Genomic DNA, 24,207 nt, shown 5'->3' with positions numbered 1-24,207 from the left:
GGGCAGCCTCAGGGTGCCCGTGCCCGGGGTGATGTCCAAGTCTGCGGTGTCCCGGGGTGGCTGTGCGGGGCCGCTCCTCCGCGGAGACACCCCCGCCCGCGGGCCCTGCGCCTTCCCCACTCGTCTGGCCCTCGGCGCTCGCCGTAGCGGCGCCGGGGGGCGGGGCCGGGCAAGATGGCGGCGGGCAGCGCGGCAGACGCCCAGGCGCGCTTCGGGCACTCGGTGAAGGGGCTCCTGACCGAGAAGGTGACGAGCTGCGGCACCGACGTGATCGCCCTCACCAAGCAGGTGCTGAAGGGCTCCCGCAGCGCCGAGGTGAGCGGCGGGCGCCGCCGGCCACAGGCCGCGAGGCCTACGGGATGAGGCCGGGGCCTGGCCCGGCCCGACTGCCGCTGGAGCAGCGTCCGGCGGGGCGGCGAGCAGGCGGGGAGCTGCGGCCCGACCGAGACCCGCCGGCTGCGGGGCCGGGGCGCTGGGAACTGCAGTGCCAGGGGACATCCCTGGGCTGCGGCATCCCGGGGACAGCGGGGCCCGGGCTGCGGGCACGGCCGTAGGGCCCTTGGGGCTGGAGTGGCAGCAGTGCCGGGCTCCTGGTGCGCCCTGGCAGCGCCAGGGAGGCGGGAGGCTGCATCTACCGCATTACATCTCTCCGAAGTGACGGACTGGAGCGATACCTCGGTCGGTCCCTGAGCCCGTGTGCCCTGAGGCGTGGGCACAGCCCCGCGATGCTCCCCTCAAGCCTCGCACCGTGTCAGCTGGGCCCCTGGACTGTCAGCTGAGCAGCCGTCTTGAGTGTCTTGGGGAACACAGGGCTGCTGCCTCTCGGTCTGGTCTGTGCATTTGTCTTTTAGCTCCTGGGTCAAGCTGCTAGAAACATGGTGATGCAAGAAGATGCCATCCTGCACTCGGAAGATGTAAGCTGTGTTTTTCTCCTAGAGCAATAGTGTTTCTGGTGGGTGGGAGGAGAGGAGGGTTATAAGAAGGGGGATACAGACATGTTACTGGAGCCCTGAAGTGAAATACACAAGTTCAGGAAGTGGGGCTGGTGGCCAGAGTGATCGAGTACTTCTTCAAATCTACATGTGCTGCTGGTCTTCAAGTGACCTGCAGCACAACCCAGCCCTTAAGCTGTGCCACCTCTACCAGAAAGTTCAAGGGACCATAGGTTGAAACAAAGTGCTTAGTGTCTGTGCCTGTCACTGGGAAAGAAGAGGGGAGCTTGCCATCACTGACAGGTACTGCTGGGGGTGTTTCAGAGGCGGTGCAGTGATACAGTGATGGCCATGCTTTAGGAACTCCCTGGGGCATTGGGACAGCTTGCCCTGTGACTCTGCTGAACTGCTCCCGTCAGACATTCATTCTTTGTCTTGTTTTCTACAGAGTTTAAGGAAAATGGCCATAATAACTACTCATCTACAGTACCAGTAAGTAAGGGATACCACGTTCTGTCTGAGGAGCTGAGTGGGTCCCTTGATCCCTTTCTGTTCTACTTAAAGACTTTACATAGAGCCTGCTCAGGCCAATCCCTCTTGCCTGGCTCCTCAAAGCTGAGCAGACCCTGGAGCTGGGATCTTCCAGCCCTTTCTAGCTCTGCTGGTACAGCATAGGCTGTTCTAGGGTGGGAGCTGAGGTTTTTGCCTCCTGTTTGCCATGCCCTGCATCTCCCATGAGAGTGTGATGTATCCAGGGCTAAGAGGGAGAAGCCAGTGCCACTGCTGTCCTCTCAGGACCTAACCAGAAACACGCAGGGGTTTTGGCCTTCTGAGCCCTTGAGCTTCAATGTAACATGAACCCTGTGGCTAATATTTTGTTTTTCTAATGCTCTTTTCGTCTCATTTTCTCATCTAGGCAGGAAGCAATTCAGAAGAAGTGAGTACCCAGCTGAGGGCATGCCAGGAGGACCTGGGAGATATATGTAGGGGTTGATGGAAAGGGAGGAGTGGTAGAGTAGGGTGAGGGAAAACAGAGTGAAAAGGCTTTTGCAGCTGCCTTTGAGGCAGATGTTGGCCCAGCGGGATAGTGTTTCAGTGCAGTGAAGAGATGGGAATTTGTGTGAAGGGGTGATTTATACCAAAACTTCTGTTTGTTTCATTAATGTGATTGATAGAGCCTGTGAGGTCATTTATGATAGGAGATGAGGGCAGCGTAGAGCAGAGCTGTCTGTTTATGGGTGCGCAAAGTGAGGTTTGCCTTGTGGGGACACAGAGGTGGATTGGGGAAGCCCGGGGTTTCTCTTTGCTTTAGTGTCAGTGCTAGAGCTGTTCTGGTCCCTTGGGTGGGTACAGGCGGCACAGTGCAGTCTGGGGAGCAGATCTCACTGTAAACATCTTCTTGCTTGGTCCCCAGCGTCGAGCAGTCCTCAAACCTGCAGGACCAACTGAGGCACTTGCTGAAATGAAGTGCAGCCGAAGGCATGAGGACATCTTGAGTGGTCCTGAGGGCGGCCAAGCATCCTTTCACCTGAGCCTGGGGTTTAGACCTATGTCCGGATGGTGCTGGGTGTCAGCTGGGATATGTGTAGAGTTCATGTTCCTGAGCACATGGGCCCCTCTCGCGTGTCCCCATCCACATCTCTGTTCCAGAACGCTCTTCTGCTCACCAACGCCTAACTGAAACAAACCAACCTGAACCTTCACTCCCCACAACAATTCCTGTGTCCGTTTGCTTCCTGTTTAGTGTGAGGTGCTCAGCCTGCACCAGCACCTCTGACAAGAAATGCATCAAATAGAGCTGTGGGTTTTAAATACAGGTGCCTGCAGTTTGACACTGGTCTGTATTTAGACACAGAGTGCAATTTATTTAGGGCATGTTAATCAGTGGGAGCCGTAAGTGCCTGGCTGGGCGAGAGAGATGCTTCAGTGTAGATTGAGGTGCCGGTCCCAGGCCAGAATTTCTGAAAGTGGGAATCTGGGCATACACCTCTGCCACTGGTCCAGCTGGACATGGTTTGGCCAGCATCCTGCTTGGAGGTTATCTTATTTTCCACTCTGCCAGAGTTTGGAACGTCATACCCTTGCCAACCCATCTGCACTGCCTTTGGCCTTCAACTGCATTCCTCGTCCTGGGCTGCTGCTCCCGCTTTTGATGTAGCAGCCTTGGCTGTGGTGTGTGTATCTGGTTGGGAGGGTATCCAAAAGCCCGGCTGAGAAGCAGGCAGGAGACCACCAGGAGCTGGTGTGCTCAGTTCTGCACTGTTCTGCCTTAGCAGGCTGGTGACTGGGCTCCTGTTCACATCCTGGGGAGCAACATCAGGCCCAGGCTATAAATACTGTGTCTGGTTTTGGTAAGTCGCTTATCTGTGGCACTTGGAGTGCACGGGGAGCACTCGTTTGCCCAAGTGTGCTTTTCATCAGCTGATACAAGGCGGCAGGCTGAAAGCAGGCATCAGCCTGCCATGTTCTTGTTGGAGCACTGCTGGGGTTTGGCTCCTGGGCTGGATTTCACCATCCCCTCCGGTGCCTCTGCCTGATTGGGCGTCACCTGGTGCCACCACAACTCCTGCGTCCCCATGAAGGTGCCACTGTTAGCCCAGGGGCTGTGCAGGGGTCCTGATCCCCAGCTTTGCAGATGGACTTTGGGAATGAGGGTTTTCCCTGAGCTTCTGGATAAGCCGTGACACTGAGAATAAAAGCTGTGCTGAAAACCACTAAACTGCAGTGGAGACTGTGGTGGATGCTGTCGGGGTGGTCCCTGTGCAGGTGCAACCCTGTTTGGACAGTCGGTGTTCTCTAGGATCCCCCACCGTGGGGGCTTCTTTGCAGATGCAGTGGCCTTGCTGCAGGGGGCTTGTCCCCTCCAAGGTGCTGTCCTCTGCAGGGGCTGAAGCAGCCCTGCGGCATTAAACTCGGGTCTCCGCGCGTTTGAGGCGAGCAGGGACAGGGCAGTGCCATGGGGATGCAGCGCTGCCGGGAGGAGGCTGCAGGGTGGGTTTGGGGAGTGTCTGTGGGCAGAGCCCGTGGGTGCGGGCAGAAGCCTTCGGCGCAGGCAGGGGCTGTGGGTGACAGCAGCGTGACCCCCGCGGGAGCGCGGCCGGGACTCCCGGCCGTGCCCGGGGCCCTGCGGGGCGGAGCGGGGCCGTGTGCCCGGGCTCCGGGCGGGCGGGAGCCGGTGCCGGGGCGGAAGGCGAGCCCGGGGCGGGGCCGGGGCGGAGCGTGGCCCGGGCCGGGCAGAGTCCGGCCGAGGCGGGGCAACTGCGGGCAGTGAGACAGCCGGGGTCACTGCGGCGGCGAAGTGCTGGGGGGAAACCCTGGGGGGATCCCTGGGGCCGAGGGGTCTCTGCAAAGCGGTCGCGGGGGAGGGGTCATTGTCCTACGGGGAGGTTTCTGAGGGTTCATCTCTCCAGGGCAGTTGGGACTGGGGGGATGTTGTCAGGAGCCTCAAGAGCATCCCACTAGGCTGCAAGTTTGGGGGGATCTCCCTGGGTACAGCCGCGTGGGGGTGGGACACAAAAAGTGCTCCTGTGTTTGGGGAAAGTGAAGTGGGTTCAGGGCTTTCGGGAGGGCCTGGCGCGGTGCCCATCGCTGTGGTGTCAGGCTCCAGCCCCACGTTCCCGTTGCAATGGCCGCCCCCTGCGGAGAGCAGCAGATCCACCGGCAGGTGCAGGTGAGGGGCGCGGATGGGGGCCGGGGTGGGGGACCGAGCCCAGGCTGTGCCGGGTGCCTGCTGCCGCCACAGGACCAAGCCCGTTTTGGGACCAAACTCATTTCGGGGCCCAGATAAAAACGTCAGATGCAGCTGGCTGCTTTGCTCCCATTTCCCGCGGGGATGGGGCTGCTGAGGAACCCCACATTTCCCTGCCCTCATTCCCCGCGCCCCTCTCAGCTGGGGAAATGGTGGCTGCAGCCTGCGAAGTTACTGCAAATGGGAATTAGATCAATCCCCTAGTGATCAAACATGTCTGTGCATACAAGCAAGGGGAGCTGGGGAAGATGGGCCAAAGGGCTGCTTGACGTTAGCGTAACATTTAGCTGAGTACAAACAAGAGTGCCAGTGCTGGAGGACACTGGGCATGTGTACAAGCTGGGCGCAGGCATGGCCCCCACATTTTGACGCATCGGGAGCTCCAAGGGCACAGCTTGCTGTAGTTTGGTGAGTTCTGTCCTTCCATCTCAGGATTACTATGGCAAAGAGCTGCAGAAGTTGGAGGACCTCAAAACCAATGCGTGCGTCACCTCATCCAGGCCTCTTCTCAAGGTGGTGAGAGATGCTTTGGAGCGTGTCCACGAGGAGGTGGTGGCCAGGTAAACCCTGCAGTCCCCCTCTGCTGCTGCCTCCCCATGGGCTGCAGCCCCCTGGACTGCCACACCACGGGGGCACCTCTGCCCAGCTCAGCTTGGCATTCCCCCAGGTACTATGGCTGCGGGCTGGTGATCCCCGAGTGCCTGGCGTCGTGCCGGATCCTGGACCTGGGCAGCGGCAGCGGCAGAGACTGCTACCTGCTGAGCCAGCTGGTTGGGGAGCAGGGCCATGTCACTGGGATAGACATGACCGAGGGCCAGGTATGTCATGGGGCCAGGACTTCCCCTCATCCCCAAAGCATCCTCCCACCATTGTTCCCTTCCTCCTCCCAGGTCGAGGTGGCAAAGAAGCACATCACCTACCACATGGACAAGTTTGGCTACCAAAAGCCAAACGTGGAGTTCCTCCAGGGCTACATGGAGAAGCTGGGTGATGTTGGGCTGGCTGATGAGAGCTATGATATTGTCATGTAGGTACCGCACAGGGCACTGCCACCCCTGGTCCTGCTGCTGCCTGAGGCCACAGGCTGGGGTCTGAGGTCTGCGTCCCACTGGGTCGCCCACTTCAGGACCATATTAGGAAAGGGAAAAATCCTAAGGCAGAGTCTGGGATTGAGGCTGGCAATATAGAAACTGCCCTCATGGTCAAATTGGCATCTCCAAATCCTGCATGAAACAATCGAATGTGCAGCAGCCAGTGGATGTGCAGCAGCCAGTAGTGCTGAATGTGTGAAAGGGTGAAAATGAGCCTCGGTCTCCTCCTCTCCAGCTCCAACTGCGTGATCAACCTTGCCCCTGACAAGAGGGCTGTGCTTCGGGAGGCCTACCGTGTGCTGAAGGTAATGCCAAGGCCAGTGCCTGTGTGGAGAGCCTTGCTGCTGGGCTGCCACTGGGATGCAGCAAATGGGACCTGGCCAGTTGGGATGTGGGATGGGGCCAAGGGAGGGCACCTCCCTGGAGAGTCCTGCAGCAGGGGGGTAGCATTGGGGGATGCCTTGTTCTCTCTGCCCCTTTTGTCCAGTTGCTTCTTGGGGTCTCCCTTCACTCCTTGCTGCCTTCCAGCCTGGGGGAGAGATGTACTTCAGTGATGTCTATGCCAGTCAGCACCTGAGCGAGGCTGTCCGGAAGCACAGCGTGCTGTGGGGTGCGTAGGGCTCTGCGGTGGGGGTCGCATGGGATGGGGAGCTGGACCTTTGCCTCCATCACCCATGTCCTTGTCTTGTGCCAGGGGAGTGCCTGGCAGGAGCTCTGTACTGGAGAGACCTGTATAGCATTGCTGAGGAAGTGGGGTTCAGCCCCCCATGCCTGGTCACTGCCAGCCCCATCACCATCAGCAACAAGGAGCTGGAGAGCATCATTGGTGAGGGTCCAACCAGGGATCGTTGGCTTCAGATGGCCACAGGGAGCTGGGATTCCAGGTCTGCTGTCTCCCAATCTGGGTGCTCAGTGTCCAACTTATCACCCTCTCCCTTGCAGACAACTGCCGCTTCGTCTCTGCGACTTTCCGCCTGTTCAAGGTGCCAGAGAGCAGCCGGGCTGGGCCAGGACAGGTCATCTACAATGGCGGGATCGTGGGGCACGAGCGAGAGCTGGTGTTCGATGCCAACTTCACCTTCAAGGTGCGGGGAGGCACGCTGGGGCTCCCCAGGATGCCAAGCAGTCCTGGTCTGTAGGGATGGGGATGGGGTAAAGCTGATGAAGCAGCATCCTCACTGATTTTGGAGGTAAACTTTGCTAGAGGGGATGGTGGGTGGGAACAGAGGGGCTATGTAAACCAGGAGAGGTGCAAACAGGGTTGGGGAAGGGAGCCAGACCAGTGCACCACATTGGGGTGAAGGTAGGAGCAGGTGGCTTCTCATGGGAGTCTGGAGCCAGCTGCTTCATCATTGTAGGTCTGTCTCAAGGTTTAGGGCCAGGCTGTGCCCCTGCTTTCACCCTTTCTCATTGTCTGACTAGGTGGCTGGGGTCCACTGGGCCATGTATCCTGGACCCCAGGCCTGTGACGGTCCCCTTGTCCCCAGGAAGGAGAGGTCGTGGACGTGGATGCTGAGATGGCTGCGGTCTTGCGGAGCTCCAGGTTTGCAGAGGAGTTCCTGATCCGAGCCGGCGGGACCAATACTGCTGCACCGCAGGGCTGCTGTCGCAAGGGCATGAAGGTTGGTAGCAGGCAGCTCCATTGCCGGGTTCAGGGATGGAGACGTGGGTGTCCCGTGCCATCAAAGGTGCCCTGGGGTATCTGAATAACTGTAACATGAAACCAAGAGATCCGAGTCCTTCTGGGACAGGCAGGAGCCCAGAGGGCACTGAGGGTGGTGTCTGGTGCCCGAGTTAGGGCAACTGCACCCCAGCGCAGGCTGGAGCCCTCCAAAGTGGGGGGTCTGCTCTAACCACCAGCTGTGAGAGCCCCTTGCGACCCCCAACATGTCCATGGGGGGTGTTGAGGCTGACAGCTGGACCTACTTGAAGTCTCCCAAGGGGAGACATTGTTCCTCCAGGAGATGACTGGGGGGAGCCTGCTGCAGGGGCGTGATGGCCTGTCCCTGCAGCTCCTTCCTCCCCGTTGCTCTCCCAGCACCTCCTGACTGCTGATATGAGCTTGGCCCTGGCTGCCAGCCCTGACCCCACAGCTCAAAGCACTGCTATCTGCTGGAAGCCTCTCTTCTCCTCCTTGGTGGTCCTTCCAGCCTGCAGATGGGCCAGGAGAGGTTGGGAAGTGGGCACCATTGGTACATGAGGGAGATAACACCGTGCAGCTGCGTGTCCCTGAAACACAACCTTGTACTTGGGGAGGGGGAGATGTTCTTGGGTCCCTGTCCAAGCAGGAGGCATTTCTCAGATAAAAGCAGAGCCAAAGTACTAGACAAGCTTTCGGTGTCCTCCTTGCAGCAGGGAAAAGAACTGGAGTGACGTGAGGGGCTGCCCTCACATTAGCTATAGGGGATCTACTTGGGCTGCCCTGCTGGCAGCTTTCCTGAGGTGTCTCATGCTTCCCTCCAGCCTGATCCTACCTCATGTTGTTCTCTGCCCTCCAGGAGAAGATTTGCGATCCCTTCCAGCTGCTGGAGCAGCTGGCAGCCCCAGGTCCTGCCTGCTGTCCTGGTGGCACCTGTGGTCCCCTGGAGTGTTGCTGAGTGGCGGGTGATGCCCCCACACCGGCTTGTGCCAGCAGGGCAGGAGGATGCAGCCCCAGCAGTGTGTGGCATCCACTGGAGAGCAAATAAATGGCTGAGCTGGAAGGCTGTGTGCTTGCAGCCAGGGCCTGTGGGGTGCTGTGCTTTTGTGCTGGTGATGGTGGGGCAGGTTGTGCCCCATTGTGGTGAGGATGGGCAGCTGTCCTGTGGGTCCCCTCGCTATGGGGCTGGCAGCAGCCACATGGCTTGGACATGCAGATGGAGATGTTTTCTATGGGAAAGGGGTCATGGGTCCCCTTGCATGGGACAGCAGGTCTGGCATGGGTTTGGCAGCAGCTCTGTGCTGGTGTTGAGCCCATGGAGCAGAGCCGAGATGTTTGCAGAATGCATCTTGGCAGAGCAGGGTGCTAAAGGAGGCCCTGGCATAACACAGGGCTTGACCCTGCAGCCTGCACCCCTCTGTGAGAGCCCAGCTCCAATCTGAGGTCTTTGGGATCCTGCAGCCGAGGTGCAAATGCTTCTGAGAAGCAGAAAGCACAGCAAGAAGCAGCCTGGTTGCTTTTTTCCTTCTTTTGATCTCCCCGTGCTAACCCTCCACATGCAGGGAGCCATGAGCATCTGCCAGGCAAAGTCCATGCAAGCTCCCAGTGGTGGGCTGAGCAGCTCAACAAGGCGGCTGCAAACGAGCATCTCTCCAGGGCTGTGACCAAGAATGACTGGTCACCTCCTGGGGGCTTGGCCAGGACAGCTTTTCCATGAAGAGCTCAAGATGGCACATGGAGTGCAGAGGGATGTCGCTGTTATTTGCATTCAGGACAGGGAATGCCCCACATGCAGCTCCCCGTGCCCTGTCTCGCAGCCCCACAGCGCGTTCCAGGACACCGGAGTTTCTCTCCCTTTCCCTGTGCAACGCTGCTGAGGTTTCTGTTTTCACCCGGACTCCATCTAGCGGTAAAGCCCCGAGTCCCCTGCAAGCGTCGCACCTGCAGACTGTTGCAGGGAAACACAGCGATTTTGGAAAAGCAGAAGCCTGGCTGGCTGCATCCCACAGCGGGCGAGAAGTGAGGAGCGAGGGCTTCGAGGCTGCGGTGGGAGGCAATGGGCTGTGCTCCTGCTGCCCTCTGCGAATCTCACACACCCGGCCCGTAGAGGCTGTTTGGGAAAGGCTGGAGGCTGCTGAACAGCAGCAGCACCCGCGCTCTTGAGTGAGCAGCTGAGCTGAGAGATGAGGGACAGTTTCCACCTCTCCTCACACACTGATTCTCCAGAAGGAACCAAATTTCGCATCTCTGCTACTTAAACAGCATCTTGCTGTGGCATGGGGGAAGAAAAAGAGCAAAAAATACAATATTTGGGTTCGAAAAGAAATGTGGACAAATGCCAAGGATTCTCTGGAGTAGGAGTAGCAGTGGCTGAAGAGGGTCCAGGTGGTAAGGAGGCATTTCCAGAACATCTGGAACAAGAAGTGTGAACAGTCAGGTAACACCCAACTGACGGACAGAGACAGGGAATCCAGAAACGGGTATGAAAGGCTGAGAGGTTCAATAAGTCTTCTTGTTCTCTGTTGGAAATGAAGCTGCAGAATACCTTGTCTTGGGTGAAATGGCTAGAAAAGGCAGTTTGCCATCTGTCTCGAGAGAGATACGATATGGTTTCTACTTGTAGATGAAGCTTTCAGATCTCTGGTAAACGTGGCTCCCACCAGAGCTATACCAGGACAAAGCACTCACTGGTCCTCCAGTGTTAATCCCTGACAAAATTTGGACCATTACAAAAAAATGAGGATTGTAAAAATAATTCCAAGATTTTGAAGGATTTCTTAAGTGCCTCAGGCTGCTTAACCTGCCCTCTGCCATCAGAAAAATAGGGAAGGGATTAATTTGCAATTTAGAGATTAAACATAAAAATAATGCCCATAAATGTGTTTTCCTGGGAAAGTCGCCTTGCCAGCCTGTCCTTTTGGCTTTGGGCGAGACTATGAGTCTGACCTATTTGGCATAAAAATATTTGTAAGTTATTTGTTTTAAAGTTATACCATGATTAAAATCTTATCCTTGGTGTTACCTGGAAGCAGAGGGCACGTGTTTGCATGCTTCAGGTGAGGCTCCCTAGCAGACGAGCCTCAGGCACAGCTGTGGCTTGGCAGGTGTGAGGAGCTCTGAAAGGTGTAGAAGGACCTCACTGATGGGACCTTGGGGAGGATCTGCTGCAAACACAACCAAGATGCTGTTTATTTCCTCCCTGCATAGCCCTCTTCTGTGATTACTGACAAAGTTATTCTCAAAGTCCCCAAACAGCCCATTCTGGGAAGTTTGTGGCAATTAGCTCCTGTAATCAAAGAGAGCCTTCCCAGTGTGAACGGAAGAGCAGATGGGGCAGGGGGTCCTACCTGCAAACCCCTTCGTTAAAAAGGCATGAGTCCCTGCTGCGGCTTTTCAGCTTGCCTGGGGAGAGAGGTGCCCGCAGTGAGGTCCCCCCTCCTGCATGCATACAGAAAAAGGCCACAGCTAAATGCCACTTCATTTGCATAGCACTATTTTTTTCCAAATTCTCAGCATTTTGGGGAGGAAGCAGCTGAGAGGACTTTTCCTTACCCTTGACTTTGATTTTCAAGCATTAGAGCAGGGGTCCTCTCAAGGATATGGGTGTGGGGGTGTCAAAGCCCCTTCTCCTGATGTGGAACTCCGCAGCACTGGTGTCCTGCCCCTGCAGGCAGGGAAGATGTGGTGAGAGCACGGCAAGCCATAAGATGTGCTGCTCTGATTCACCCTGGGGTGAACGGGAGGTGATCCCCGAGTTTCGTGTCATTGTGGTTAGCAAGCAGTTGCTGCAGCTCAGCTTCCTGGGGGAGCAGACCTGCAGAACTGTCCCAAGATGAGCTGCATGAGGTTTGGGAGCAGGAAAGATTTGTGATACAGCCCCCAGAACACTATGCTCTGCTCTCTGCCATATTGGGTTGTCCTGCTCAATCCTCTACTCTTCTGTTTTCCAAGAACTGAAATGGAGGGGAGGCTTTTTTACCTCCTCTAAAGGGTCACCTTGAAGCCAAAATGCTGTCTCGGCCACCACGAGCCAAACTGGATGCTCCCACAGCTCTTCATCTCTGGCTGTCTGGGATGCTAAAGTGTGCCCTGTGCTGTATGTTGTTCATCACTGGTGGAAAGTGGAGCGATGATGGTTGCGTCATGGGGCGGTTATCACCCCAGCTGGGACTGTGGCACAGCAGCTGCGGCCTCAAAAATACCCAGCTCTTGGGCCAGTGGGTCATAAGCACACACTTAAATTTCACATCTTTTCCCGAATTGGGGCCTATCAGCCCTTCATGCATCCACACGCTAAGGTCCAGCTGAGCGGAGCAGAGCAAAGCGCCCGAGGAGGTTTTGAACATCCCCAGTAGGAGCTCCAAAGCCTCCAGCTCCGCTCAAGCCAAGTCTCAGCATGGAGTTTATCTAATTTGATGAGGCTAGAGGTGCTCAGAGCGGCTGAGCAAAAGGCAGAGATGAGAGAGAGGAGCACAGCTCGTCCGTGTTTAATATTTAATGTTTAATTTCGCTCGCGGCAATGACAAAGCCGAGCAAATGCCGCGGCGGGGTGCCTGTCGGGGTGGCGGGTGCCCGGCGGCCGCAGTGCGACGGTTGAATCTTTAACGGTCGCGCTGTGCCGCACCGACGGCAGCTCGGGGCAGAGCAGGGAACGGGCACAGCTGGCCGGAGCCGGGAGCGCCGCCGCCCCGGCCGCCAGCAGGCCCGGTGCCGAGGACGCGGCCCCGAGCACGGGGCAGCCCCGAGGAGCCCTCCGGGCCGCTGCCGGCCGAAGGGCACCGGCGGGAGGGCAAGGGGATGCGCCCCGCCGGGCCGGGCCGGGCTGGGCTCCACCGCGCGGCGCCACCAGGGGGCGCTGCGCGACCGCCGACCGGTGCGGCGCGGGAAGGCGGGGCGGCGCACCGGGGCCGCTGCGGGAGGCGAGCCGCCCGGCGCGGCGAGCCCCTGAGCGGTAGCAGCTGCAGCGGGCCGGGCTGGGGCGGCGGGAAGAGCTGTCCCGTCTGTCCCGGCCGTCCCGAGCGCCCCGTCGCCCGGGGACTCGCAAGCCGCCCCACCGAGCGCCGCACGCGCCGGCCCCGGCCCGCCGGCCGCACCGCGCCCCCATTGGTGGCGCCCCTCCGAGGCTCCGCCCCGCCAGGCCCGAGCCCCGCCGCCATTGGACGTGGCCGCGGTGCCGGCCCCGCCCCCGCCCGCCTGGCGTACACACCAGAGTCACGCGCCCCCCGGGCTGGGGAGGCGCTGGCGGGCGGCGGGGCGGGGCCGGGCCGCCACGCGCGGGGGGGGCGGCCGCTGATTGGCGGCGCGGGGCGCCGGGCCCGCCCCCGAGGCGGGCGGGGAGGGGCGGGGCGGGCAGCGGCTTGAGGCGGCGCTCGGCCCGGGCCGGCATTCGCCCCCTGTCGGGTCCCGCGGGCAGCCGTGCCCGCCGCCTCGCCCGCCGCCGCGCCGTGCCCGCCGCCACCGCCGCCGGGGGAGCCGGGGCACGCCGCAGGCGCCGCGCGGCGATGCGGGGCTGCGGCGGCGCCGAGCCCTGACTAAAGATGGCCGCGCTGCCCGGTGGGAACATGGCGGGGGGCGGCCGGGGGGCGCGGGTGCTGCTGCTGCTGCTGCTGCTCGGCGGCTGCCTGGGCCGGCGGCCCCCGGCCGCCACCGCCGCCGCGCCGCCCGCCGCCGTCGTCCCCCCCTCGGCGGCGGCGGAGGAGACGGTGATCATCGGCCTGCGGCTGGAGGACACGGACGACGTCTCCTTCATGGAGGGGGGCGCGCTGCGGGTGAGCGAGCGGACGCGGGTGAAGCTGCGGGTCTACGGGCAGAACATCAACAACGAGACCTGGTCGCGCATCGCCTTCACGGAGCACGAGCGGCGGCGGGGCGGGCGGGCGGCGGCGGGGCGCGGCGGGGGCGGCGGCGGGGCGGCGGGCGGCGGCGCCCCGCAGCGCTGCGGCATCCGCACCTCGGACATCATCATCCTGCCGCACATCGTGCTCAACCGCCGCACCTCGGGCATCATCGAGATCGTGATCAAGCCCCTGCGCAAGACGGAGAAGAGCAAGTCCTACTACCTGTGCACCTCCGTCTCGGCCCCCGCCGCCGCCGCCCTGGGGCCCGGGGCTGCCGGGGGGCTCGAGGGCGCCGAGGGGCCGGCCGGGCCCCCGCCCTGGGGCGAGACCACCTGGATCTACCATGACGGCGAGGACACCAAGATGATCGTGGGCGAGGAGAAGAAGTTCCTGCTGCCCTTCTGGCTGCAGGTCATCTTCATCTCGCTCCTCCTCTGCCTCTCGGGCATGTTCAGCGGCCTCAACCTCGGCCTCATGGCCCTGGACCCCATGGAGCTGCGTATCGTGCAGAACTGTGGCACAGACAAAGAGAAGAACTATGCCAAGCGTATCGAGCCTGTGCGGCGCCAGGGCAACTACCTGCTCTGCTCCCTCCTGCTGGGCAACGTCCTGGTCAACACTACTCTTACCATCCTGCTGGATGACATTGCCGGCTCTGGGCTGGTGGCTGTGGTGGTCTCCACCATCGGTATCGTCATCTTCGGCGAGATCGTGCCGCAGGCCATTTGCTCTCGGCACGGCCTGGCCGTGGGCGCCAACACCATCTTCCTCACCAAGTTTTTCATGATGATGACCTTCCCGGCCTCCTATCCCGTCAGCAAGTTGCTGGACTGCGTCCTGGGTCAGGAGATCGGCACGGTCTATAACCGTGAGAAGTTGTTGGAGATGCTGCGGGTCACCGACCCTTATAATGATCTAGTCAAGGAGGAGCTCAACATTATCCAAGGAGCCCTGGAGCTGCGCACCAAGACTGTGGAGGACGTGATGACTCCTCTCCGAGACTGCTTCATGATCGCTGCTGAGGCTGTGCTTGACTTTAACACTATGTCCGAGATCATGGAGAGCGGTTATACCCGCATCCCCGTTTTCGAGGGTGACCGCTCCAACATTGTGGACCTGCTCTTCGTTAAGGACCTGGCTTTTGTGGACCCTGATGACTGCACTCCACTCAAGACCATCACCCGCTTCTACAACCATCCACTGCACTTTGTCTTCAATGACACTAAGCTTGATGCCATGCTGGAGGAGTTCAAGAAAGGTGGGCTCATGCCTGTGGTGGGGGTGCAGGGGTGCTGCTCGGTGGTGGTGAGCATCTGCCTTCCTATGGCGAGCTGGCTGGGAAGGCAAGGTTGCTCTGCAGGGAGGTCTTCTCGGGTTCCTGCTCGCAAAGGGGTTGGGGAAGGTACATCTGGGACAGAGTGGCCTGTGTTCAGGCGTCTGCCAGATCTGCCCATTCCCTGGGCCAGAAAGCTGCTATGCGGCTGGTATGTGCCCCTGGCCTCTTCTCCCCACTGCACTGGGATGTGTGTGTGGGCACAGTGCCAAGCAAGGTTGTTTTCTTTATTGCTTTTTCCACTCATCTGTCCATTATAGTGAGAACCGCTGACGGGAATCTGCGCCCGTTACTTGGCTGTGTCTTCTCTGTGCTTTTTCAGCTGGTCTGACAGTGAGGAGCTGGTGGGCTGCTCGGGTAGGTCACCCGTATCTTTCAGGCTTAGTGCATGCACACGTGCCGAGATAAACAAGGCGTTTTAGCTCCATTCATAGGCTCAGCCAGCTGACCTCAGCTCTGTGCTCATGTTCCAGTTACTTTGATTGACGCTTTGATCTTCTAACTCATAAATAGTTTCAGGGTCTTAAAATATATTTGAAAGCACCTGTTGGTGCTGCACTTCAGAGTTTTCCATTGGCTTCTCTCCGTCCCCAGGACCACAGGCTCAGCAGAGACGTGAGCCTTTCTACCTCTCTGGTGTAACGTGTGTATTAGTTGCATCAGAATGGGACTGAGGCTTTCTGGCTCAGTCTTAATTGTAGGAGGTGTTGACCTGACAAATGCATCTTAATTCCTGCTAGAAGCTTTTGCTTGTGAAAAAGGAAAAAAAAAAAATTTGTTTTCCTTTTAAAATCTTTTTCTCTCTGCAAGCCAAAAAATAAAGCTATGTGGCCTGTGCAGGAAGGTGCTTTCAAATAAATAGTTAAGTGAAATTTCAAACAGATTGGAGGAGCAGACTCTTGTGCTAGAGAACTGAAGACAATGGGTGCTGGTTGTACCTGGGTAGATCTGATCAAAGTACCACGTAGCAGCTCAGTCCCTGGGAGATGATCTGGCTGAAAGAGGACATCTTTACAGCTGCACTGACCCCACAGTTCAGCTAACGGGGAATAGCTGAGTTCATCTTTATCAGCTGCAAAAGTTACGTTGAAAAGAACTTTGTAAATTGTTGAATGGTCTTTCTAGGTAACAGATGTAAATTACCACTTAAATTTCAGGTGCTCTTTTGTCCACACCCTGAGCTTTGACAGGATGGCATGGGATCTGTTTCTTCCTGCTTACCTCAGTTTTGGGGATTTGGAGGGTTACCCTATTGGTTTCCTCATCTTTATTTCATCTTCACTCATAGAAGGCAAACATACCTGTGCTTTTTACTGACCAGAGCAGCCGCGGTTTTGTCTCTTTCTGCCTCTGGCTAGTGATGGGTAAACCTTACTTGGGTTTGAAGCTGTTGAAGGAACGATAAGGGAGAGTCTCCCTTGGCTGTGGTTTCTGTGCTGCAGGATCTGCAGCTCGTATCTCGGAAACTCAGTTATGTCACTTAACTGTTGGCTGGTTAAGGTGGATTTCACTCATGTACGGGTATGGAATTCTTCTCTCCCCCTGTTATTCGGACTCTAGATAGCATGTCAGGGTTATTAACCTGTAAACAGACTTGTGGTGTTTTTTTTAAGTTCTGTTTGTAGCAATGTGTCTGAAGAAATTGATGTTGTATCAGATGCTTTTTTTCCCCTGTCTGAAAGAGATGAAACATACTCCTGTGTGTTATTAACATAGGGGTCCTTTTATTTAATAGCTGGGAGAATTAGGTGTGCATTTTGATCCTGCAAGTGTGGGTAAGCCAAATATGCCTCCTTGCAGTTTCTAAAGCTTGTACTTAAAATAGGCTTCTTAAAAATCTCCTGTGTCGCATGGAGGGGGTGGACCAGAAATGGTTTTCCCTGGTAGCAGAGGACTTCTGTGCACTAGGAAATGTCCCAGCAGCACAGGTTTAGGATGACTTCTAACATGTTTGTTCTCTCCTGAGGTCGCTGTGTCCTGGAATAGTCTCTGTAGTTGTGAATTAATTCAGAGTAGTTTGATCATACTTAAATGTTTACTCCCAAATAGCTATGCTGGTTGGTCTATATTGACAAGCCCTGGTATTAGGACCAGCTCTGTCCTAACTGGTTTCTGTTTAAAAAGTGCAGATATGGTGGAAATAAATGGCTTCCTTTGTGTCCTTTGAAATGAATGTAAATAACTGATAGCTTGCTTGATCTGGCATAGCGCAGTGTCTTTTGCAAGAGTTCTTCAAACTTTCTTCTTCAGAGCAACCTTGCCAATTTCCCGTGAGAATGTACAAATTAAGGGTGAGAATCAAATCGCATGTTCCTCTCTGGTAGAGTGTTGAAAATAAATAAGCTTACAGTTTTTAATCATTCCCTTCCCACCACATTGACCTTCTGCTGCAGTAGGCTTGCTTCAAAACTTGCACGTATGTATTTTTTTTTTCCACCCAGGTCCCTGCTACTGGGCAGCTTGTGTGATTGTGCTGTCAGTTGAATACTTTAATTGGCTTAAGGAGAGAGGTCTGTGGTTTGTGTGGTGTGTGTGGGGTTTTTTTTTTAAAGAAGTTGTGTCATTTCCTAGGTAGGTGGGCTTTTGATGCTCACTTTTTGGGCAGCAAGAAAATATTTTTAACACTGAATGGAGGTTTACAAGGAGGAGATTAAAAGCCAGGCATGGCAGGATATGTCCTTATGCTGTTGTGGCAGATGAACCAGGTAATTCTGTAGTCGTTCTGCTGTTTGGGCTGAACAGCTGGAGGATTTGGTGGTGGGCCTATTATTAATGTTTGTTTGCCCACAATTGCAAAGTAAGTATCTGTTTCACTTCTATGCTGCCAGGCAAGAAACTTAATTTTAAGAGAGCTGCAGCACTATTCCCCCTCCCTTGTTGCTCTGATCTCTTAAAATACAAACATGATTTCTGAAGCAGCCTGCAGAAAAGCTTCTCTTCTAAAAAGCATTGTTTACTTACAAATAAATAAATAGCTTTTGAAAGAGGGGCAATTGTCTATTCCCATTGACAGACCTTAAACCTCTTCCAGCACTGTCAAACCCATTTTCCTAAGAGTTGAGCAGACTACGTGTTTAACTTACTGGAATCCAATCATTCAAATTTAATGCAAGGAAGTATAAGGTACTCTCCATACTGGCCTAAGAAATGACCTGCCTGATTTGCTCAGCTCAAAGAGATCCCTCATTTGAAGAGGTTGGCTCCCAGCTCTCCTGACTTTGGCCGGTGCTGTGAAGGGGAGCAAAGTGTCACCTCTTCTAGCGCGGGTCTGTGTCCTGGCTCCTAAGCTGCAGCAGGGAGTGAATGGGTGACAAAGTCATTTTTGGAGAGAAGCTAGTGAACCGTCTCCACTGGTCTCCTTTTTCTTGTTGACAAGTGTGTGGGCTTGCCTTTTTTTTTTTTGTTTTTTTCCCCCCTTTTTGTCAGTTTTCCTCGGTCTCAGCTCAAATGCTCTCTGTCACTTTCTCTTGGTGTGTTTCACAGGCAGATCTCTGCATGTGTGATCCTAAATCCAAAGTGTTCTATTTCTAGCTCTGTGCCTGCCAGAGCTACAAGAATTCAGCTTGAAAAGCCTCATGTTGTAACACTAATATTTTAAGATTGGCCCACTTTCTAAGAGCCATTGTATGGCTGCTTTCTTGGTGGCCTGGGCGGCTTCGGAGGGCAGCAGTTTCTCAGAGTCCTCCTTATCTGGGACTTCGAGTCATATGTTTTGATCTTATTTGTATCTGTCTCTACTATTCCGTGGGATCAGAGTGAATAGCCTGTTACAAAGAAATCACAGTAACTGTGTGCGGCAGTTCTGAGTTCTTGTTTTCTGAATCGCATGGCAGCCTTGAGAAAATTCATAGATTCCTAATTAAAATCATTGCTAACTTGGACCTTAAATATTTTTGTTTCCTCAAAACCTTGTCAGATTTAACTCGAGGATGTTATCTTCACGCTCCATTGGTCTTACATTGTCTGATTTTAATAATGTGTGCGTTTGGTGGCTATATTTAGTGTGAACATAGGACCTGGAGGAAAACTTTGTCTGTTTCTTTTCTAGTTCCTCTTCCCAATCCAAAGAAAACCAAGCCCTACCAACCTGAAACCTATACCCCTTACTTTTGAGGGAGCAGAGAATATCTAGACCTACTTACTCCTCTTTTGAGCACATAGATCCTCTTTTTGGAAGCAGGTAGGACAGTAACTGGTAGCCCAGGCATCCAAAGTTTTGCATTACTGATGTTAGTCTGAGGTGTTCTGTTTTTTTTTTTTTTCTTCTGTTATTAGATTACTTATCTTTTTTTTAAGAGCCCTAACCCAGGCTTCTAGGTGGCTTCTTTCTGGGTCCCTTTCAGGCTTTATGGGTTCTGATCCTGCTGGATTGTACGTCCAAACTTTCCATGAAAAACCTTTATTTAATGGATCTGAATGCTCACTTTCTAGTTTATCTAACAGGTTGTCTGTCTCCTGAGCCTTTTTTATGTGTGAGCCTGTGACTGCAGCATTATGAGAAACTGGAGGAAACTACATAAATCCCTTCTGGGATTATCAAAGGCATGTAAAACTGCTTGTAAAATACTATGGTTTTCAAGGCTGTTTGGCTAGCAAAAGGCACCTCCTCTGATCCTTTCGGGGAAGTTCATATAAAGGGAAGGTGTTGAGGAGGTCCAGCATGGAGACTTTTTTGTGTGAGAATAGGGGAGTGATGGGTGGGAGGGAGGGAATTTGCCACCCAGATACAGAAGACTTAGCGTGATGTGCCTGCGGATTTGTTTCATGGACAAAAATTGCATGTGGATGTGGGGGTTGCCTCATGACAAACTGTTTCTTGGCTGTCTGACAGCGGAGCACCCGCAGGTACTGTGCTGTAAAGAGCTTTGCTGGCCTTGCAGAGCTCCTGGGGGATGTGTGCTTGTTCCACTGGAGAGAGCAGATGTGGGTCACTGCAGACAGGCCTTCTGCTGGTGTGGTGAGGGGGAGGCATCAAGGGGAATGCCTCTGAGAACAGCTCCAGTTCTTCCTGGGCTCCATACTGTGAAGCTTTTTTAGGACCAGGAGAAGAAGAGATGCTGCTGGAGGGCAGCAATGCTCCTTGGCCCTGGCCTTGGTGAGGAGCTCAGCTAGAGGCTCTGTTCTGCTGCTAAGAGTGGAAAGAAACATGTGGTCCAGGTGGCTGGCAGGGAGAGGAGTAAGTGAATTAAATGGCTTGAACAGTAGAAGTTTGAATCTGATGCTCGTGTTGGGTATGATCCTTGGATTGCTTTTTAACCGTTTGCTAGCAACTCTTGTCATTCAACAGACAAGAAGTTGCCTTTTTCTCCCCTCAACTGTTTGCTAAGTTAGCAAATGCTTTCCTGCACTGAAAATGATGGGAGTGAATTCCACCACAAGTGAACCATGTTCCTATCTGCTTTCTCTGTGTCTGTAAAGGTTATCTGTAATAGGCACAGACATAAACTTCAAGTCAGTCTGTGCAGCCAGCAGCATTTCGCAGCCAATTGTGGAGTAGAGTAGAGAGGAGAGGCAGAATGTCAACTTCTGAGCAAATTCAGTAGTGCAGGAAAATGATCAGATAGTATAACCATTGCAGTATTCTTCCAGGGTTGAGATTTTTTTTTTTTGAGTTTCACTATTTCTCTGCCAACATGAGGTTCTGAGGAGCAGAACACTTTATTGGTGAACTTCAGTTGACTCTAAGGGTGTAAGGACAATGACAGCAAATCCTCTATAGTAGTACATTGTCTGATAGTGGATGTGGCTGCTTAGAGAAAACATTAGAAAAGAGTAAACTTATTTTGTGCCCCATGGAAGCTTACTGATCCCATCAGGCTGTGATTCAAGAAATTCTGGAACTAAAGATGAATAGCCCTAGATGCTTATTTGTTTCTGTGAGTGTGTCTAGTCAACACTGAACCTTTGTCAGCTCTTGCACATAGACAAACAGCAACGTTGGGGTATCTCCTGTCAGTAGCCTTGTGGTGCTAGTGGCAGAAAGAGGCAGATCTAAAGGTTGCATTTCTGATTGACTTTTGTATGAAGCCATCCAAAGGTAGGCTTTATTTTGGCGGACTGTGACATTGCTTTAGCTAGTAATTGAGGAAATGAGGGAGTTAGCTACCTCACACTTCATATATGTTCTGAGCCCCCATGTTCTGAGTATCAATGCCACTAAACTGTAGACAAGATCTACTCACTTGGTGTTGACTAGTGTCAGATTTTGTCTTACTCACTTGGAGGGCAGACATTCTAGTGCACAGGAATGAAGACCTGGAGAATTTGCAATCTCACTACTTCACCTCTTCTAAACACTTTACAATATATGCTTAATATTAAGAGTCATAAGTCAGTTTGACAGCTGCTTAGGCACCATGAAAGGAGTGGTCAGTGTACTGAATGAGTCTATATCTCATCCTGCCTTGCTTTTTCCATAATACTTAACAAGATCTCACTTTTTCATGAGCTTATGTGCCTCTACAGAGCTGTGGTGCAATTGCCAGTCTAGGTAGACCAATTGCACCTCTAGTATTGAGTCCCTTCTGGTTTCCCTACTGGAGCTTGTAAAACTAGCTTTCAACACAGAGTGCTCACATACTCTGAACCATACCCTGGTGAGCATGACCTGGCACTCTTTTTAATTTGTCAAGGTCCTGAAATACAGCTTACCAGTAACAAATAGCAGTGTAAATACTTGGTGCTAATGAGCTACAGCCAACAGCAGCACATGGGTAACAGTCCCAGAGCAGGTGGTTGATCCAGCCTGGCTCTTGCTTAGGTCACTGAGTCATTTCAGGACTATGTAGTGATGGGCTTTTGTTTCACTTTTCAACAATATATAATAATAGAAAAATAGATGCATAAATCTGTCATTAACCTTCTGGTGGAATCCACCTTTTCCCTTGTCCTGGATATCAGCGTGGCCCAATATTTGCTGGCAGAAGAAGCTGTGATGGGCATAAACCGGGGCTAAGTGTGATGGTATGCAAAGCATCTGTGAGAAGAGCATAAAAAGTAAAGCTGGTTAAGGAACAATAAGGGGAAGAGATGACCTAGCCACCTCAGTGTATGTCTTCTTACAGGAGATAGGTGTAGGAATGAGAAAGGGATGGCCTGCAACGGGTAAGCTGAGAAGCTCATTGGTGTTCTAAATGGCTTTTTGTACAACATGGAGTAATAAAATTCTGATTCTTCAAAACATATTGTTATGAGTTGAGGCAGAGAAACCAAAGTTGCTAAAAGACTTCCCACAGCTTCTTTAAAAAAACCCAAACCCAACAACAAAACACAAACCCCAAAACAACCAAACCAAAACAACAAAAAACCCCACCAAAAACCCCACTAATGTTATGACTCCAGGACGTGCAACTATACCATGTCTTTTGCAAAGCAGACTTGAAGGAACTAGGTCCCTGTTTGATACTCCGACTTGAAACAGAAAGTTGCAATATCAGAAGGACAAATGACAGAGAGATCCATCATGCTTGGAGAGAAACTGGTGGTTCTTTTGACTTGCCACTAGAGTTGCATGTACCGGGTGTGCTTAACACAGTGGCTGGCTCAGCTTTTCTTTCAATTTCTGGTCCCTGATAACAAAGAGGCTTTGATTCTTTCCAAACTTGTCCCCACTAACTCTTTCCTTTTTTGTCCTCCTTTGCTCAGAAGTGCTGTCTTCACGACTCTGTCTGTAGTAACTTTCCACTCAGAAGAATCATGAGTAAGGGGCCCTTGGAGACGTCCAAGCCATTGTTCTCGTGTTTTGTGTTAAAAATGCCTAGGAGCTTTCCAGAATTTTGGTAGACAGCCAGTTTTCACTGAAGAGGAGAATGACTTTCAGGATTTGCCACACTTCTGTGTTGTCTATGGGATATCATATGGTCTGTTTGTCTTTGACTGTGTTGTTTTAGTACACAACCTGTAAATGCAAGCAATGTTTCTTTGTCTGGGTTGGCTGGCAACTTGGGAATTAGGATTCTTACATGGGTGTTTGTGGTTGTTTTCGTGATTTAAAGACATGAGTCAGTGTTGCTCTTTACCTACTGGTGATGATATCTACTGGAGAGGACTAGTGAAAGAATACTAGAAAAGCAACTTGTCTTGTAACCAACTTGTCTTAAAATACCCAAGCCCTAGATTGAACAGAAACCTCAAAGCCAAGAAAGCTTGTGTGAATGAGCCTGACTTGTTATCTCCTTGTATTGAAGCATTTTGTTTGTCAGTTGTTTGTTATAATAACTTCAGTGTTTAAATATGAAGCAACAGCCCTTCTCATCAAGGAGTTGTACTTTGAAGGGCAAAGTAAGTGTGATGCCTGTCAACCTGGGAACTGAAACCTGATGACTGTTGAGGCCTCAAGAGTTACAAGTTAACGTGATTTTGCTGCAGTTACTAATTAACCAAGCAAAAGTTTTGCTCCAGCCAAAGGAGCTGGGGCCAGAAGATGAGCACATACATTTAATACAAAAGATCTGTGTAGTTTTGTTTTCTGTAATGCTTTCCGTTGCGATTGCACCATTCTTTTGCTGTCAGTCCTAAAAGGATTTACTTTTCAAATGAGAGCACTGTTGTAACATCTCTCTGCAGGGTGAACTGCGCCATCAAGACTGGGCTCCTACACTTGCTTGAGGTTCTCTCCTGCAGCAAGTGTGAATGAAAGTTCGTGTGTGGTTTGGTTTTGTGTTGTGTTTTTTTTTTTTTTTTTTTTAATTATAGTGAGTATTTTATGGTGGTGTAATCTCTTACAGTGATATGACAGTGCCATCCATGACTGTTGATCTCCATGAAGGTGAGCAAGGCTTTATTTTCCCCACTCGTCCATGGGTAATGAGGGCAACAAAGTGCTGACGCTGCCTTAGTTGGATACTCTGCTGCCAGCAAACAATTTTAAGAAGGATCTTGCCATTTCTGGTTTCCTTCCAGTACACCACCTCCTGCTTTCAGGAGATTGTCCTGCCTGCCCTTTGCACTAGGGGGGTTCAAAGTGCAGCGCTTGGCTGAAAGCGAGTCCACGGGACCCCTCTCCGTGCAACAGTTATGTGAGGACAAGGCTGATCACTTTTATTGCTTGTGAATTGCTTGTCAGCAATTTCTAGACTCCTACAAAAAAAAGGAAGCAAATCTGCTGGTGTGAACTTGTTCTTGATCAAAATTTACAATCTGGCATCAAAATGAGGTGCGGCTGTGGGTTTTAGGCAAGCTGCAGGCTTACTTCTTCCTATCTAGCCTGGGACATCTTTCCACTGGAAGCAAGTACAGCTCTTACAGTTACAATTCCAGTACATAGCAAGTGCAGACAGGGGCCTTCAGTTGATATTACAAGATGCCTAGTAAGAGACTTCAGTGAAATTTTGTACTACTTAAGGTAGGCCTAAATTGTGAGTTACTCAGTAGCTCTAACTTGAACTCCAAGGGACATCACTAAGTTCTTGCTTCAAGGTGGATAAATCACTGTGGAATGTTTTGCTATGTGGATTTGTGTGGGTTTTTTCCTCTGCCATGTAACTGAGGTATGTGTATAGATAAAGCTTTTTGACTTTCAGATTTTATTTTAGTGTCTTGATGTAATATGTGGGGAGGCGGGGAGGAAGCATCTGTCAAGATACCAGTTATATGAAGACTTGCTGCCTAAGGTCTTGCTTTTCTCCA

At 53.2% G+C, this 24,207-nt stretch overlaps 3 protein-coding genes across 4 annotated transcripts in view; all 3 read left to right on the top strand.

Annotated features, from left to right (window-relative positions):
* Positions 1-154: 154 nt before the first annotated feature.
* BORCS7 (BLOC-1 related complex subunit 7) lies at positions 155-2,648 on the top strand. The gene is made up of 5 exons (XM_065638887.1): positions 155-315; positions 852-914; positions 1,381-1,424; positions 1,849-1,869; positions 2,347-2,648. The coding sequence occupies exons 1-5, from the start codon at positions 175-177 to the stop codon at positions 2,396-2,398; spliced, it is 321 nt and encodes a 106-aa protein (XP_065494959.1). The 5' UTR covers positions 155-174; the 3' UTR covers positions 2,399-2,648.
* A 1,746-nt stretch (positions 2,649-4,394) lies between these two features.
* The window catches only part of AS3MT (arsenite methyltransferase), a 105,714-nt gene continuing 85,901 nt past the window's right edge, over positions 4,395-24,207 (top strand). Inside the window, exons 1-10 of one of the 2 annotated variants that reach the window (XM_065638499.1) lie at positions 4,395-4,602; positions 5,113-5,240; positions 5,348-5,498; positions 5,571-5,707; positions 6,007-6,076; positions 6,300-6,381; positions 6,466-6,597; positions 6,714-6,856; positions 7,259-7,393; positions 8,270-8,432. In XM_065638499.1, the coding sequence (XP_065494571.1) occupies positions 4,558-4,602; positions 5,113-5,240; positions 5,348-5,498; positions 5,571-5,707; positions 6,007-6,076; positions 6,300-6,381; positions 6,466-6,597; positions 6,714-6,856; positions 7,259-7,393; positions 8,270-8,368 (1,122 nt within the window). In that variant the 5' untranslated portion in view covers positions 4,395-4,557 and the 3' untranslated portion in view covers positions 8,369-8,432. Of the gene's footprint in view, positions 4,603-5,112; positions 5,241-5,347; positions 5,499-5,570; positions 5,708-6,006; positions 6,077-6,299; positions 6,382-6,465; positions 6,598-6,713; positions 6,857-7,258; positions 7,394-8,269; positions 8,433-24,207 lie in introns of those variants that run through there. The other variant, XM_065638500.1, reaches the window with a different exon arrangement.
* Positions 12,948-24,207, top strand: part of CNNM2 (cyclin and CBS domain divalent metal cation transport mediator 2) — a 125,522-nt gene continuing 114,262 nt past the window's right edge. The window contains exon 1 of the mRNA XM_065638498.1: positions 12,948-14,505. Within this exon, the coding sequence (XP_065494570.1) occupies positions 12,948-14,505 (1,558 nt within the window). The remainder of the gene's footprint in view (positions 14,506-24,207) is intronic.

This window comes from Caloenas nicobarica, chromosome 7 (genome assembly GCF_036013445.1).
Source record: "Caloenas nicobarica isolate bCalNic1 chromosome 7, bCalNic1.hap1, whole genome shotgun sequence".
In the NCBI taxonomy this organism is placed as follows: Eukaryota; Metazoa; Chordata; class Aves; order Columbiformes; family Columbidae; genus Caloenas; species Caloenas nicobarica.
Note: the sequence above shows the minus strand (reverse complement) of the source record. Positions and strands in the feature narration are given on the sequence as shown.